The 15,517-nt window shown below is 50.8% G+C and overlaps 1 protein-coding gene across 1 annotated transcript; it reads right to left on the bottom strand.

Annotated features, from left to right (window-relative positions):
* Positions 1-2,885: 2,885 nt before the first annotated feature.
* LOC142047104 (uncharacterized) lies at positions 2,886-9,168 on the bottom strand. Its single transcript, XM_075067888.1, has one exon. The coding sequence runs from the start codon at positions 8,977-8,979 to the stop codon at positions 8,131-8,133; it is 849 nt and encodes a 282-aa protein (XP_074923989.1). The 5' UTR covers positions 8,980-9,168; the 3' UTR covers positions 2,886-8,130.
* Between the last annotated feature and the right edge of the window lie 6,349 nt (positions 9,169-15,517).

The following is a 15,517-nucleotide window of genomic DNA, read 5'->3' as shown; positions in this document are numbered from 1 at the left end:
GCTTTCGTCCCCAAACCACAGGTTCAATGGCCCATTTTGCTATTGATTGGAAAGTATTTCTCATCTGATGGCCTTTGAGAAATGAGTTAATGGTTTCAGGCCAGTTTCTAATGGCCAGAACAGGTGTCCACTCTGAAGCCCCCCATCACAATCAATGCTAATTTGCATGCTTCTGGGCAGACAGAATGGGTCAGGGAGACAGAACTCTCCTGTGGCTCCTAGAGGCAGCCCCTTCAGGGGAGAGTTTGAGACAGTGGCTTGGATACTGTAGGGAAGTTCACACTGCAGCAGCCTGTGCTGTATCTGTTCTCTTGATTAACAGAGGCTTCAGTCTCCAAACTGGACAGCCTGCCACCTATCCCATGCACGTTTTCAAAGTGTATTAAAATATAGAACAGGATTGCCAGATTTAGAACTGCAGAAAGACAGGGTTTGCCATGCTCAATCACAACTTGGTCCTTAGAGGCTAGTCTGCGTTCTGCACCCAGCAGGGGCAATTAACTGAAGCTCCAGAGGGATGAGAAACTCCTCTTATAGGGTGACCAGATGTCCCGATTTTATAGGGACATTCCTGATATTCAGGGCTTTGTCTTACATAGCTGCCTATTACCTCCCATCCCTTGTCCCGATTTTTCACACTTGCTACCTGGTCACCCTGCCCTTACAATGCAGCTAGCCAACTGTGCAGTTCTCCACCTGGGACAGAGAAAGGGGTGAACTCAGGCTCATCAAAGAACAGTGTTTCAATGACAATTTTCTAACAAAACCAACTTTTTTTCAGTTTTGACACAATTTTCTTACTATTTTTAAGTTTTCAATAAATCAAATCAAAAACTTAATTTAGTTTGAACTCAAAATCAGCTTTTCAGGTTTGGTTTTTAGCCATTTCAATTCAAAACCAAAACAAATTTTTTTTGTTTCATTTCAGTCTGTTAAATTACAAAGGATTTTCATGAAAATGTTCCTTTTCGTCAAAAATCCATTTCTCCTTTAAAAAAAACATTTTTTTTGACCAGGTATAGGGAAAAGTTCCTTCCTGACCCCCATAGGCAATTAATTTCTGCCCTGGAGCATGAGATGTAATCATCTTTATCATTACCTTAGCTTGTCAAACTAATTGTGTTGGCGTGAAATGAACTAGTTCTCTTTTAAAATTCAGCCACGGAACTTGAAAGACTTGTGTAATATTTTATTATTCTCTGAGATTAGCTTCAGTATTTGCAATGCCTGCTTTAAGACAGTTCCACAACAAAATGCTATTTCTGATTCATAAATCACACAATTGTTGCATGAGTCATGCTAAAATAATCTTTTAGGGAAATGTACCTTGGGGGAGGGGAATCAGATGGAGAGGGGTTTATGCTGCTAGAGAGGGCTACAGAGGATATGAGAGAGAGGATTATTCAGGGATGGAGGTCTAGTTATGGAGGAATATGTTATGAAATCCATTTTTGGATCTGGAATGGGAGTATAGGGAAATAGTCCTTGCACCTTGTATGGGGAATTTGGGGGAGCCTGGGTAGGAAGGGGGATCAGGAGGCATGACTTTGAGGGGGTATGAGACCTGGGTGTTGGTCAGAGAGGGATAACCTGATATAGTTAGGAGAGGTGTTTTTATTTTAACCACTTACTTTTGTGTGTCTGCAATAGTGATGCTGTGAAGTTCTGCATATTTTTAACTTTGTCCCATTGACAGTCAAAAAAATAAGGCAAGAATTCAATCAAACCCTGCTCTCTACATACATGCGCACACATCTGCACTACCCCCGTCCTATTGTACATAGCACCAACCTGCGCTCAATAAATGAATTCATAAATTCACAAATATTTAAGGCCAGAAGGGACCACTACATCCTCTAGTCCAGGGGTGGGCAAACTACAGCCCGTGGGCCGGATCCCGCCCATCAGGGCTTTGGATCTGGCCCATGGGATTGTCACCCCAGTAGCGCCACGGACCCTGCGCTGCTCCCGGAGGTGACTGGCAACACGTTCCTGTGGCTCGTGGGAGGGCGAGGGGCAGAGGGCTCCGCATGCTGCCCTCACCTGCAGACAGCGCCCCCTGCAGCTCCCCTTGGCCAGGAAGGTGGAAGCATGGCCAATGGGAACTTCGGGGGAGGTACTCGCAAGCGAGGGAAGCGCATGGAGCCGTCTGCCCCCCCCCCCCCAAGGGGCCGCAGGGATATGGTGCCGGCTGCTTCCAGGAGCGGCGCAGGGCCAGGGCAGGTAGGGAGCCTACCTTAACCCTGCTGCCTCCCCAGAGCCGCTCCGGGTAAGTGGTGCTGGGCTGGAGCCTGCCCCCCAAACCTCTCCTGCACCCCACACCCCAACTCCCTGCCCTTAGCTCCCTGCTGCACCCCTCCTGCATCCCAACTCCCCTGCCCTGAGCTGCCTCCCACGCTCTGCACCCCCCTGCACGCCAACCCCGTGACTGAGCCCCTTCTTACACACCGCACCACCTCCCACACTCTGCTCTCCCTCCCGTGCCCCAGCCCTGCATGCAATGTCCCCACCCAGATGTGGCCCTCGGGCCAAAAAGTTTGCCCACCCCTGCTCTAATCAGACCTCCTGTATATTACAGGCCATTAAACTTCAGTATATACACTTGTGCACATACCACCAGCATGCCCTCATGCACATATCACACTATGCACCTACCTCTAGGCTATGTCTGTCAGAAAGCACACTACCGTATATATATGTCCCTGTACACTGCATGTTCATAGAGAACCACATACATAAGGCCCACAAGGTTCCATTGCCCTGCCAACCAAAATCTGGAACTCAAGTCCCCTCTGTGCTGGGGTTTGAATTCCAGCACCCAGGGAAGCAGAAGGGTCTCAGTAGCCCTCAGTAGGCGTGGTGCTAGACCTCAGGTCTAGCACCACGCCTTCATGTTGCTCAGTTCAGCTGGCAGGACAGTTGAAGTTTAGAGAGACACAGACGGGTTTTTTTAATCACAAATTGAATGTTTTGTTCTGGCAAAAGAAGAGACAGGATTAGTAACAGAGATTTCATTTCATCACAATGAGGTGGCAGTGTCTTAGCTACTTGCCAGCTCTGCAGTGCTTAATTTCTCGATAGCAACATCCTCAGGAAGTTTTCCGTTCCCGTGTAATTGTTTATTAAAATAAATCTGAACTCTTCCAAAGTTGCTGATAACATGATCAGCCCCAAGCAATGGTAGTGATCACGCAAAGTCATACACGTCAGCTGTGGCTACTTGTCAGCCCACAGCCTATTCCATGCCCCCACCTTCCTGCCAGTAAGACTGTAGTGGGAGGCAATCACTGCAGGCCAGAGACCCTGGCAGCAGGACTAGAAGAGGATGAAATGTATAGGCTGATTTCTCTTCCTTGCCACTCCCAGCACACTTCTAGCAGTTTGGAGTCTCAGAAATCTCACAAGGGGATCTATAATGGATTCCATTTTGCTGCTGCCTAGCCTTTGATCTGCCACATCTCTGTTTAGACATTTCACACCCTCTAAATTCTGCAGCTTCAATAGCTCAGGTAGAGGGTGAGTGTGTGTGTGTGTGAGATGAGATGAGATGCAGAAAAACAATTACCAGGTAATATTTCTCTCTCCCCCATATCTATCAAAGCTGCTTTATCTAAGCCATCTCTTCTTGCTGAAAGAGAGAAGGAGGATTTGATGAGGAGACACCCCTCTCTTCCATTGGGTTTCAGTAAATTATAGTCTGTGTTCAATTCTTTTCTCTCCCATCCTCCCCCGAAGAAGAAAAGGAAAAACCAGGTGCAAAATACGAAGAGCACATGATAATATGGGCATCATCCTGGAGTCCCAGGCTGAACATTTTTCAGGATGGGAGATTTCTTCTGGTTTCAAAGAAGAATGAAACTTGAATTGGGAGCACTTGGACAAACGGTTTCCAGAGAAATGGCAGGAATTCATCAACATGCTGATCTAGAACAAACTGGAGGGGTCCAGGTGGCACCAGAGACTGGCTATCACTGCCGAGAAGACTCCTAGCATTGGGTGAGAGGGTGCTGTGTGGTCCAAATGAGATTGGCAGGGCTGCAGGTTGAATGGGCTCTGAGTGGTTTCAGAGACAGCAAGTTGAGTGCAGAACACTAGGAGAGAGGCAGCCTCTTCACTGGCCATGTTGAAATTGTAACAAGAGGAAGATCTCTGCTGGATTGAAATGCGCCTGCCATTGTCTACATCAAATGCTTCAAACACTTGACAGAGTGGGGAGCTGGCCCTGAGCAGGCATAAGGGGAGCCCAGAGCCCATGGAGCTGATAAGAGCAGGGCTAGAAGTTGGTGCTTGATTTCTTTAGAGCTAAGCTAAAAAAGAAAAGGGCTGGTACTATGTTAAAGTGAAAAGCCTGGAACTGCTCCACCTCCCCACAGGCAAGTATTGCTCCCTTGCTTTTCCCAATATACCAGGGAGAAGCAGTTTTCAGTAATATAGCGACAGTTGCTCACAAGAAATTGGCATATCGCAAGCCACCCCTTGTGTTGTGAAGTAGAATGAAAGTCCTGCTTTGTTGCCATGTATTCCACTGTGCAAACTGGAATTCTGGCGACAGTGACCTTCCCCTTATGGAGAAGTTACAGGAAAATTGCTTTGTGGGGAAACAAATGACCTAGTTATCGGAGGACTCCCCTGTAGCAGATGTTTTCACATTCCGTAGCATAGGCAGTGATCGAAGACTTGGGGCTCAGGCTTCCCAACCCACCCTTTGATACAGGTCTCTTTTCACCTCCTCACACCCAACTTCCCTCTCTAGGCATTGAAGCTGCATTGTATTTAGCTCCTCCCATCCCAGTGGGGGGAAAGGGGAAGATGGAGTTCTGACACCATCACCACTCTTGTTCAATAAAACATCACTCCTTTCTTTTATACCTAACCAGCCCTTTCTGCACATCCCCTCTCCTCTATTTACCTTCCTCCTCCCAATGATCTGTGAGAGATGGACAGAGAGAAGGGTCCATACTGAGAGACAGATGGCAGAGCTGGGCAGGCAATTCCTGATCAGTCATTTTAAAGGTTGGTTGAAATTTTCTGAATTTTTTTGGTCAAAATGTTAATGGAGGGGGGAAACAGCTTGACAGCTTTTTCTGAAATAGGGCTCATGGCATGTTTCTGTTCCCTGCCTGGATGAACGTACCACTTTAGAATCAGGCTTTCAGTGAGGTAACAACAGATCTGTCTGGGATGGAACATAAGAATGGCCCTATTAGGTCAGACCAAAGGTCCATCTAGCCCAGTATCCTGTCTTCCAACAGTGGCCAGTTCCAGGTGCACCAGAGAGAAATGAACAGAACAGGTAATCATCAAGTGATCCATCCCCTGTCGCTCATTCCCAGCTTCTGGCAAACAGAGGCTAGGGACACCATTCCTGCCCATCCTGGCTAATAGCTATTGATGGACCTATCCTCCATGAATTTATCTAATTCTTTTTTGAACCCTGTTATGGTCTTGGCCTTCACAACATCCTCTGGCAAGGAGTTCCACGGCTTGACTGTGCGTTGTGGGAAGAAATACTTCCTTTTATTTGTTTTAAACCTGCTGCCCATTAATTTCATTTGGTGACCCCTAGTTCTTGTGTTATGAGAAGTAGTAAACAACACTTCCTTATCTACTTTCTTTACACCAGTCATGATTTTATAGACCTCAATCATATCTCCCCTTAGCCGTCTCTTTTTGGAGCTGAAAAGTCCCAGTCTTATTCATCTCTCCTCACACAGAAGCCATTCCATACCTCTAATCATTTTTGTTTACTTTTCTGAACCTTTTCCAACTCCAATATATCTTTTTTTTTTGAGATAGGGCGACCACATCTGCACACAGTATTCAAGATGTGGGTTTACCATGGATTTATATAGTGGCAACATGATATTTTCTGTCCTATTTTCTATCCCTTTCTTAATTATTCCTAGCATTCTCTTCACTTTTTTGACTGCTGCTGCACATTGAGTGGATGTTTTCAGAGAACTATTCACAATGACGCCAAGATCTTTCTTGAGTGGCAACAGCTAATTTAGACCCCATCATTTTATATGTGTAGTTGGGTTTACGCTTTCCAATGTGCATTACTTTGCATTTATCAACATTAAATTTCATCTGACATTTTGTTGCCCAGTCACCCAGTTTTGAGAGATCCTTTTGTAGCTCTTCGTAGTCTGCCTGGGTCTTAACTTTCTTTAGTAATTTTGTATCATCTGCAAATTTTGCCATCTCAAAAGGGGAATGGATGAGAGAGACAGTAATAATCTTACTTTTTATTATTGGGCCGTTCTCTCAGAAAGATTCCAAACATTGGCTACTGTGCTGGGGGACCACCTGGGCCATCGCCTAACCACTTTTTGGCCAGGCCAACTCTGAGTGGTGCTGCAACCCCATGTACCAGGCCATAATGCCACTCAGTCACAGTTGGCCCAGCCATCCTTCCATCATGATAGGGCAGCGTTTTTCAAATTTCAGGTCACAACCCAGTACTGGGTTGTGGCATGTCAGGCACTGGGTCACTCTGGTTAGCACTGCCGACTGGGACGTTAAATGTCCCGTTGGTGGTGCTGCCCAGCTAAGGCAGGCTAGTACCTACCTGTTTCGACACTGCACTGTGCCCCGGAAGCAGCCAGCAGTGGGTCCAGCTTCTAGGCAGGGGGGCCATGGGGCTCCATGTGCTGCCCCCACCCTGAGCACTGACAGGGAGGTGGGGGCTGTGCCTGCAGGTGAGAGTTGCGCGAAGCCATTTGTGTGCCTTTGCCTAGGAGCTGGAACCCCTGTTGGCCACTTCTGGGGCGCAACGCAGTCTGCGGTGCCAGAACAGGCAGGAAGCCTGCTGCTGCACCACTGACTGGGAGCTGCCGGAGGTAAATCCAGGCCCCAATCCCCTGCCCCAGCCCTGAGGCTCCCCAAACCTGGAACCCCTTCCTGCACCCCAAGGCCCTCATTCCTGGCTCCACCACAGAGCTTGCAGCCTCAGCCTAGAGCCCTGACCCACTCCCACACCCCAACCCCCTGCCCCAACCCAGAGCCCCCTTCCATACCCTGAATCCCTTATTCCCGGCCCCGCCCTGAGCCCTTCCCACATACCAAACTCATCATCCCCAGCTTCGTTGGTTCATGGGTATCAACAATTTTCTTCAACTTGGTCCCCAGAAGAAAAGGTTGAAAACCACTGTCTGGGTCAAATCTGAGTGAGCAGCATTACGATCTGGCACCATGGGGTCACAGTGCCACTCAGGTTTCAGTGCTGCAACAACATGCACCAAGTTAGAGTTCCTCACTCAGATTTAGAGGGGAGGTAGGTGTAGGGACTCATGGCTGGGGGGAGTAAGAGGGAGCCTAAGAGGGAACGAGGAGGGTGAGGTGGAATGGAGGGGAAATCTATTCCCCCCCCCACACACACACGCTCTAAATGGTGCTCTGCAGCCTGATTCCAAATGCTTTACAAATGACACATAGGAATACCTTTGCCCAGCAGTGAAATGCAGCCACTTCTGGGGTACAGCACAGCAGTTCAGGAGGTGAAGTGAAGAATACTAGATCTATTGAAACTAAGGGGGAGTTTTCAATGAGTAGGGTAATTAACCTGGAATTTGGCCAGGACATTGTTGATAACATTTCTACTGTTGCAAGAAGTGCCTTGGAGCCTTTAATGACCACACTAGGTTGGCGGCTCAATGCCCCTAATACCAAGGTTAGTTAGTTCAGTACTGACTTAGAGGGAAAAATGCCAGATGAAATCACCAAAATCCTCTTCCTCCCTTACCTGTGCTTTCCCTGGAGGTCTCCCAGTGAAGTTCTGGCCCAGCATGACTCAGTTAGCTTATCAGACTGGATGAGGTCATAGGCTGAGAAAGTGAGGTAACTGCAGCAGGATCGAGAGGGATTCAGCTCTGAAAGATGGGACAGGTGAGAGGTATGTTAGGAAGTGAGGTGGCCAGTCTATGTGATATGGAGGGGAATTCTGGTCCATTGTGAAGGATAGGTACTAGAAAGTGGAATACCAGCAGGTCTATATGGGATAGAGAGGAAATTGGACCTGCATACGTAACATTTTCATTGGCAATATCTCCAGTACCCAACTGCAGCTATGTGAAACTGGGCAGGGTTGAACATACAGTCCTAGGGTCAACTGGATTCTGGCTGCACAGCCTATCTGGGGAGGGGACAGTCCTGGGGCAGAGGGTCATGGGCTTGGAACCTCAGCGTGGAAACATCCCAGCAGCTCCGCTCTTTCTCCCTCAACTCTATCTCTATCCGGTGGCCTTGGGCATGCATCCGCTGGTGGGAGCGGAGGCCTGAGAGCTTGGGGAAAACCTTGCTGCACTCCCCACAGCGAAAGGCCTTCTGGATGTGGGTCTGCTGGTGCTTGAGCAGGGCAGTGGAGCGGATGAAGGCCTTGCCGCACTCGGAGCAGACAAAGGGGCGGTCATTGGTGTGAGTAGCCCGGTGGAAGGTGAAGCTGGATGACTGGCTGAAGGACTTGTTGCAGATGCCACAATGGAAGGGCTTGAGACCCATGTGCATCTTGCGATGCTGGAGCAGGGTGGAGGGGTCAGAGAAAGTCTTCTCGCAGAAGGGACACTCATATGGCCGGTCGCCGGTATGAGTGTTCTGGTGGATCAGTAACGAGGTGGAGCGGGCGAAGGACTTATCGCACACAGAGCAGCGGTAGGGCTTCTCGCCAGTGTGTGTGCGCTCGTGCCGCCGCACCATGGAGGCCTGGTAGAAGCCCTTGCTGCAGTAGGAGCACTTGTAGGGCCTCTCACCCGTATGGATCCGCTGGTGCACTTTGAAGTCTGACTTCCTGGCAAAGCTCTTGCCACAGTCCCCACAGATCAGAGTGGTGGCACCAGCAGCTGCCATGGGCCTGCAGTCCCTCAGTACAGGCGCAAGCTTGCTGATTTTTGCCATTACTGCCAGCTCTGTGGGCACAAAACCAGTAAAGACTCTGCCAAACTCTGCCCTGCCCTGGCCGCATTCTGCAGGAGTGTCCACCATAATGATGTCCTCACTCTGTTTGCTGATGACTGGGCTCTGGTCTCCAAGGCCCTCCACTCATGGGCAATTCCCGATCTGTCCGATCCTACCCTTTTCCTTTGCCAGGTTAAGGCACAGCTGGACTCCTGCCATGAATGGTGATTTGTGGAACTGCAGTGTGCTCACAGTCCATGCCTTCCAGCACCTCCAAGGTCTGAAACCAAAGAGATGCAAACAAGAGATGCAAGTCCCCTTTACAACAAACTTACAGCTAAGCATTTCTTTCACGGGTCTCCCCTCCAGCATAGGGTGACCAGATGTCCCATTTTTAAAGGGACAGTCCAGTTTTTTGGGACTTTTTCTCATATAGATGCCTATTACCCCCCCACCCCCATCCCATTTTTTCACAGTTGCTATCTGGTCACCCTACTCCAGTATCCCTTAGGGGCCTCTGAGCCCTACCCCTTCTCTATGCAGGGATTAGCCAGCCCAGATTTTAGCGATCAGTGGCCAGTAATCAGAGTAGGTGCACCAGTGCAAACCCCTAGCATAGAGAAGGAAAAACATGTTTTGCGGCAACTGAACTTGCCCATGCAAATCACAGCTTTCCTTGTCTACGCTAGGGCTTTTTGTCTCTGCTCCTGCACTGATTGCTGGCCCCTGTGCCCAATGTAGACATGGCCCCCATCCTCCACAAATTTTCAGGTCTGTGGTAATTTTTCAAAAACCGTTGAATGACTGAATGACATAACCTGCCCCCCCCATGTCCATCACTAAGTATAGTAATTTTGTCAAGTGTCTCTCTTGCAACATGGTGGTGTTGAACCCTGCAAGAAAACCAAGAGTTCCCCTAACCCCCAGTAGCCTCCTACCCCTACCCCTCTGTTGTCGGGTTGGTGCCTGCTATAGAGTGGTAGGTTCCACCTGCATACTGAGACTTTTCCAAAAGCTTCAGCAGCTTTCTAGGAAAAATCCCATTTAGCATAGTTCTCTAGGAAGAGTCTAACACAGGCTGGAAGCTCAGTGCAGAGAAAGCAAGCATAGGAGAGACTTCCCTTGCCTTGTGTTGATGAGCTAACAGCCACCTGCTTAAAGGGCTGGCTCTGGTTTGTCTGGCCAGGAGCAGCCGGGCTCCAGAGCGGGCTGTCGGGCGTGGTTCACGTGAGTGGAGACAGCCCGGGCTCAGGCCTGCAGGGAAGGAGCGCACTGGCACCCAGGGAAGGACTGACGGAGCAGAGGCATGCTGCTTGCCTGCTCTCCGGCTTCAGGGGCATGGCAGGGCTGCTGCTGCAGGCACCGCTGAGCAGCAGGGCAGGGAGCTGCCCAGAGGGGGTTGCCAGTCTCCCAACTGCCATGTGTAGGGGGGCACTGCGCCCCCCATGGCAGCTCGGAAGGGGACCTCCCTCTTCTCGCCTTCCTACGGCAGGATCCTGCCTGCTCCTGCCCCACAGGGTGCCGGGCGTGGGCGGCCCAGGCTCACCTCCCTTGGCGCTGCCGCGACCAGCTGACTCCCCGCTGGCCCGGAGACGCGCGCCGCAGCCGCCGCTGCTCTCCCGGCTGCTGAGCACAGGGGCCTCCCCTTGCCGAGGACCCCAGCGCACAGCCCGTGCACACACACACTGCACAGGCAGCTGTCCGCCCAGGCTGCCTGTGCAGCGGCGGGGAGACGGGGCGAGGCGGGTGGTGGGCTGGTAGGATGAGCCCCGGCCTGATCTATTTTTTTAAAGCCCCCCTCCGACCCAGAGCCGCCTAATGCTTATTGGTCCACAGCAGGTAGCAACCGGCCCGGATCGGGGAGGGCCGAACGGCCACTCTTATCTTTGAACTCCATCAGCTTAACACGTGCTAAAGGCACCTGCCCTAGACAGGCTAGGCTGGTAACACGTGTTCGCCAACACCTTCTAATTCATAGGATATGGTTATTGGCCACCCTGTAAGCAGAGGGGTGACTGCACCACCCAAGCTAGCTGTGATGGTGCTAGGGTGGGTACACACAGCAGGGATGCTGCAGCAGCAGGGACTTCAGTGCAGGCTAGCTGCCCGGCTGAGTACCCAAGGTGCCAGGGAAGGCTGGTACAGCCACCGTGGTGCTGTAGCGTCACTGCTGTTGGTACCCATGTTTGGGTGAAACAGCCGGTACCGACAGAAGCCGGTACTGGCCCGTACACAGCCCACAGCAGCACTTTAACATCCCAGCCCCTTTTGCCTCCCCCGTCGGTGGCCATACGGACAGGGCCACCAACGGGGCGGGGAAGGGGCAGTGATGTTAAAGCACTGCCAGAGGGTCTTTTGCCACAGCAGTGCTTTAATACTGCTGTCCCCCCATTGGCGGCCCTGACGGTAGGCAGGGCCGCTGATGGGGGGCAAACAAAGGGGGCAGCAATATTAAAGTGCTGCCGCGGTAAAGGACTCACAGCACTTTAATGTTGTTTCCCCTTTTGACCACTACTCCCCTGGATGCTGGGGCGGGGGGGGGGGGTGGCAAAAGGAGCCGCTGCCCTGGGGCCGGTGATTAAAAGGCAGCGGCCAGGGCCACAGGCCCTTTAAATCGCCACTGGAGCTCCAAGCAGCACATGCCAGGCAGTGTGGAAGGGCTGGCAGGGGACACTCGCTCCCAGCCCCGCCCTTTCCGGGAGCCAGAGCTGGCCCCAGTATCGGTAAGTCTTTGGAGGTACTTTCACCCCTGCCCATGCTAGCTCAGGGGTGTTCAGTCCGGCTGCAGGCAGACCTCCCATTGCGGAATGGACACATCCCTAGTGTAGACAAAGTCACAACCCCACCTCCCCTGTCGGAAAGGGGGCCTATTGCTTTTACACTTTTGGGTGAATCCTTCTCATTCTTTCCCCACCCTACTAACAGCCCATTTCGTGCTGCCGTTCAGGGATTATGGAGTTAAAACAGAAGTCACTGGTGGAAATTTTAATGACTTGATATTTGAACATGGCCCATCTCTGAAGCAAAGGTGTTGGAGTGAGCTCTTGCAGCAATGTGAGGAACAAACGAATGTTCTAGGAAGGATTTGATATGATCAGTGCGTAGGAGAATGAAGTTTCCTAGTGTTTAGTGGACTGAGGAGTAGAAAGTTCAGTAAACACAGTGTGTGAAATCCTAGTTCCAGTGAAATCAGTGAAAGTTTTGCCATTGACTTCCCTGAGGCCAGAATTTCACCTTAAGTCTGTACACGGGTCCATTGGCAGACTAGCCTAGGGAAAGTCAGCTACTCTGTGATCCTACCAGATCATTTTAGACTGTGTATTAAGGAGGAATGATCTTCTAGCAAACACCTACCCAATACAGTTGTGTAATTGGCAGTGACTAGTGATTTAGTTCCCTTCTGGCCAGTCTGAATCTGAATTAATCATGGTGCCAGTAGAGCCTTTAACAATGCACTGAGATCAAACACAGGTGGTGTGGCAAATTACTGTTTTTATTTTATCCAGCGGCCTCTTTGTTCCCCCTATTACATGATGTGTGTTTTCTCCGTTTAGCAAACCCTTAAACCTCAATTCAGGAATTCATCCCTACTCAGGAAAACTTAAGCACTTGCTTAAGTGCTTTTCTTAATTGGGACCTTTGAACAGGAAAAGGGGTGCTGCTTTCACATTCTCATATAAAACAGTATCTACCAGAGTCCTTAACTACAGTGTGCTTACAGGCATCACATGAAGGGTTCTGCAGAGACAGTTTGAGTTATGCTGTTGGGATGGAAGGAAACGGGGGTTAGCGGGGAAGGTCACCTGTGTTTGAGAAGACAGATGAGTTTCCAATGGCAGGACGGTACAGTGAGACCCCAAGAAAGCCCTGAAGAGGGAGAGGATTCCTGCACTGTCCTCTAAAGGGCAGAAGTAGGCTAGGAAGACGGGTGCCAGGAACAGGTTACTTGCTATTGTGTCATCTTGAAGTTGAATGGAATTGCAGGAGGACGCCACACTAATTCGAGTTATTCTGGGTTGTCATGTCTAGAACTGAACAGCAGGTGGCGTCATCACCCTTCCAATAAGCAGAAATGATACCAGGCAGTGGCAGAGAGGTGGCCCTGAAGGGAGAATCATCCCAGGCAGTGAGGCGACCTGTCTGTGTATCTGTCTGTCTATCTTCCACACTGGATTAATCACTCACCTGCAATCAATGCACTCAAAAAAAGCAGACAAACCAAAGTGTCTCTGGCAATGGTAGGGGATGGTAATTTTCCTCCTTTATTCCCATCATTCTGGGACTCACTGCAAAGCCCCTCACTCCAGGTAATTGCAAGCATACCCTTTGGAATACCCAGCTACGGGTAAGAGATGTCCCCTGTCTCCAGATCCCCTAAACCTCCCCATGACATCTGCAGAACAGCCTTCACGACAGACATTCAGCAATTGGCTCAGCTGAGCAGGGATTTCATATGACCTGCCCTATCAATGAAGGAGCAGCACATAGTTCTGAATACAGGCCAAGGGCCAGATCCTCAGCTGGTGGATATTGGCTCAGCTCTGTGGAAATCAGAGGAGCTAGGCTGATTTACACCAGTTGAGGAGCTGGCCCTGAGTTTCTAATGCCCTTTTACATGTTGACTTTTAGCCATCTTTGTTATTAGTGATGTAATTGGCTCTGAACACGTGGCCACCTAAGGTTTTTCTGAGCCCTTTCCCAGCACGGTGTAAGTGATGGCAGGGGGTCAGAACAGCCATCTCCACACACTCACTGCTGCAGCAGGTGGAGGGGTGGAAGTCATGAAAGGCTAAGCTGTGTCACTGCTGCCAGAGTGGGAACAGCCTGCAGTATCTAGGGATTGTGCTTCCCCCAAGCTCCATGGCCTGCGCTGTGGGCATGAGCAGAGGACTCAGACCCTGGCCATGCCCCTTTGGGGTGATGTGTCCCTTCAGGGTGCAGAGAGGGGACTGCTCTCTGCATTCTGCCCAGCACTGGGACACAGTTGTTCCAGGCCCGTTATGGGCGGGAAGAGAGCAGGCTCTTTTTCCTCTTCCCCATGTGTCCCCAGCTGTGTAGTGACACCCAGAGGAGAGCGCCACTTCGTAGCCAAGCCATACATCTCCTTATCTGATGAGCACATCTGGGTGGAAGGATAGGGATTCCAGTGTATCAGCCCATTATTACAGGCGGAGAAACTGAGTCAGAAGGAGGGTGAGTGACTTGCCTAAAGCCACCAACAGAATGGGTATGTAAAGCAAGCTTGGGGCTCCTAGCTCCCAGTTCTCAGCCCTTTAGGTCACATCTCTTCTCTCCCAGGAAAGTGGTTTGGGTGAGTCTCAAAGATGTATGTAGGGCAATCAGCTCTGTGGATTGGTGACTGCATGTGTGCTCACTGCCACTTGGCTCTTTGCTTTGCCCAGAAGAACTGTGCCTCACCTACCTGTTCACTCAGTCTGATAGAACATGGGCCAAAATTGTGTCCCCTCCCCCTCAGCTCCATTATATCCTTCATGAGGTGGGGCTACTGAGCTCAGGACAACAGAGAAGAAAAGAACACTACCCCAGCCAGCTCTGCTGCCTGTTCTCAGCTGGCATCCTGGGATTGGCTGGACAGCAGGGGGCGTGGCTGAGAATTTCTGCTGACTCCCTGTCCCACACACATCCCGTCCTGGCAGTGGGCCCTGGTGTTGCCACTTCCCAGCAGAGGAAAAACTCCCCCTGTAAAATCACTAGATATGCTCCATTGGGCAAATTCACTCCTGCCCAGACACTAGGGATGCACCTGATCAGGGGCTGGTTCAGCCTCTGCTGCAGAGTAGGCCTGGCTCGAGAGCAGCCCTAAATTGCACCCCTGCTGCAATGGCTTCTCTGGGGCTTTGCAGGAGTGTAGGACTGCCAGGGTGCAGTTCTTCACTGGCGACACCCCAGCTACCCCTGCCTTACCCCAAAACACCTCCTGCCCCAGAGATAGTGCAGGTGCAGCTTTGTGCTCTGCACCCAGGTTATTCCCTGGTGGAGTCTTTGTCTGCCTTACAGCCTTTGGCACTGGCCTAGCTGGCAGAAGGGGGCATAGTGCAGGGATTAATGGGGGGTCCTAGCTCGCCAGCAAAACACAGGGGACAGCTGAGGTCAGCAGACAGGAAGCTCTGACAACAGGTTCATCGCTTTCACTTGTATGGGCTTTCCTTACAACCTGTGTTCCTGATGCAGCATCCTGCCACCAGCAGTGTGCAGCAATCATGAGATAGCACAAGGTCCCTGGGGGACAGAGGCCACAGTAGGCCTGATCGCCGCAGTGTATCTCCTCATTGGGGGCAACAGAGAGAGATGGCCCATGTGTTTGCAGCAGCAGCAGTAGGCCTGGAGGTGGCAGCTGGGGAAAGGGCAAGGGGAAGAAGTCTGATGTAAGCAGTGAGGAGAAAATACCTCTGGAATTTGATCGACATGTTTGTGTTCCTATGGTCAGTGCTGGAGCAAGTCTCTGGCATGGGGCTAGGTGGCACTGTGCTGTTGAAGATGCCAGCTTTTGGATGGTGCTGCTTTGAGCACTGGAGCCATTGAAGAGCCCACAGCGCTTTTCATCAGAAGCATTGACCCCAGCGCTCAGCCAGATTGGGAGTCGGGTAATTACGTTCTGCATCTA

Source organism: Chelonoidis abingdonii, chromosome 7 (genome assembly GCF_003597395.2).
Source record: "Chelonoidis abingdonii isolate Lonesome George chromosome 7, CheloAbing_2.0, whole genome shotgun sequence".
In the NCBI taxonomy this organism is placed as follows: domain Eukaryota; kingdom Metazoa; phylum Chordata; order Testudines; family Testudinidae; genus Chelonoidis; species Chelonoidis abingdonii.
This window is presented reverse-complemented; position numbering and strand designations above follow the sequence as displayed.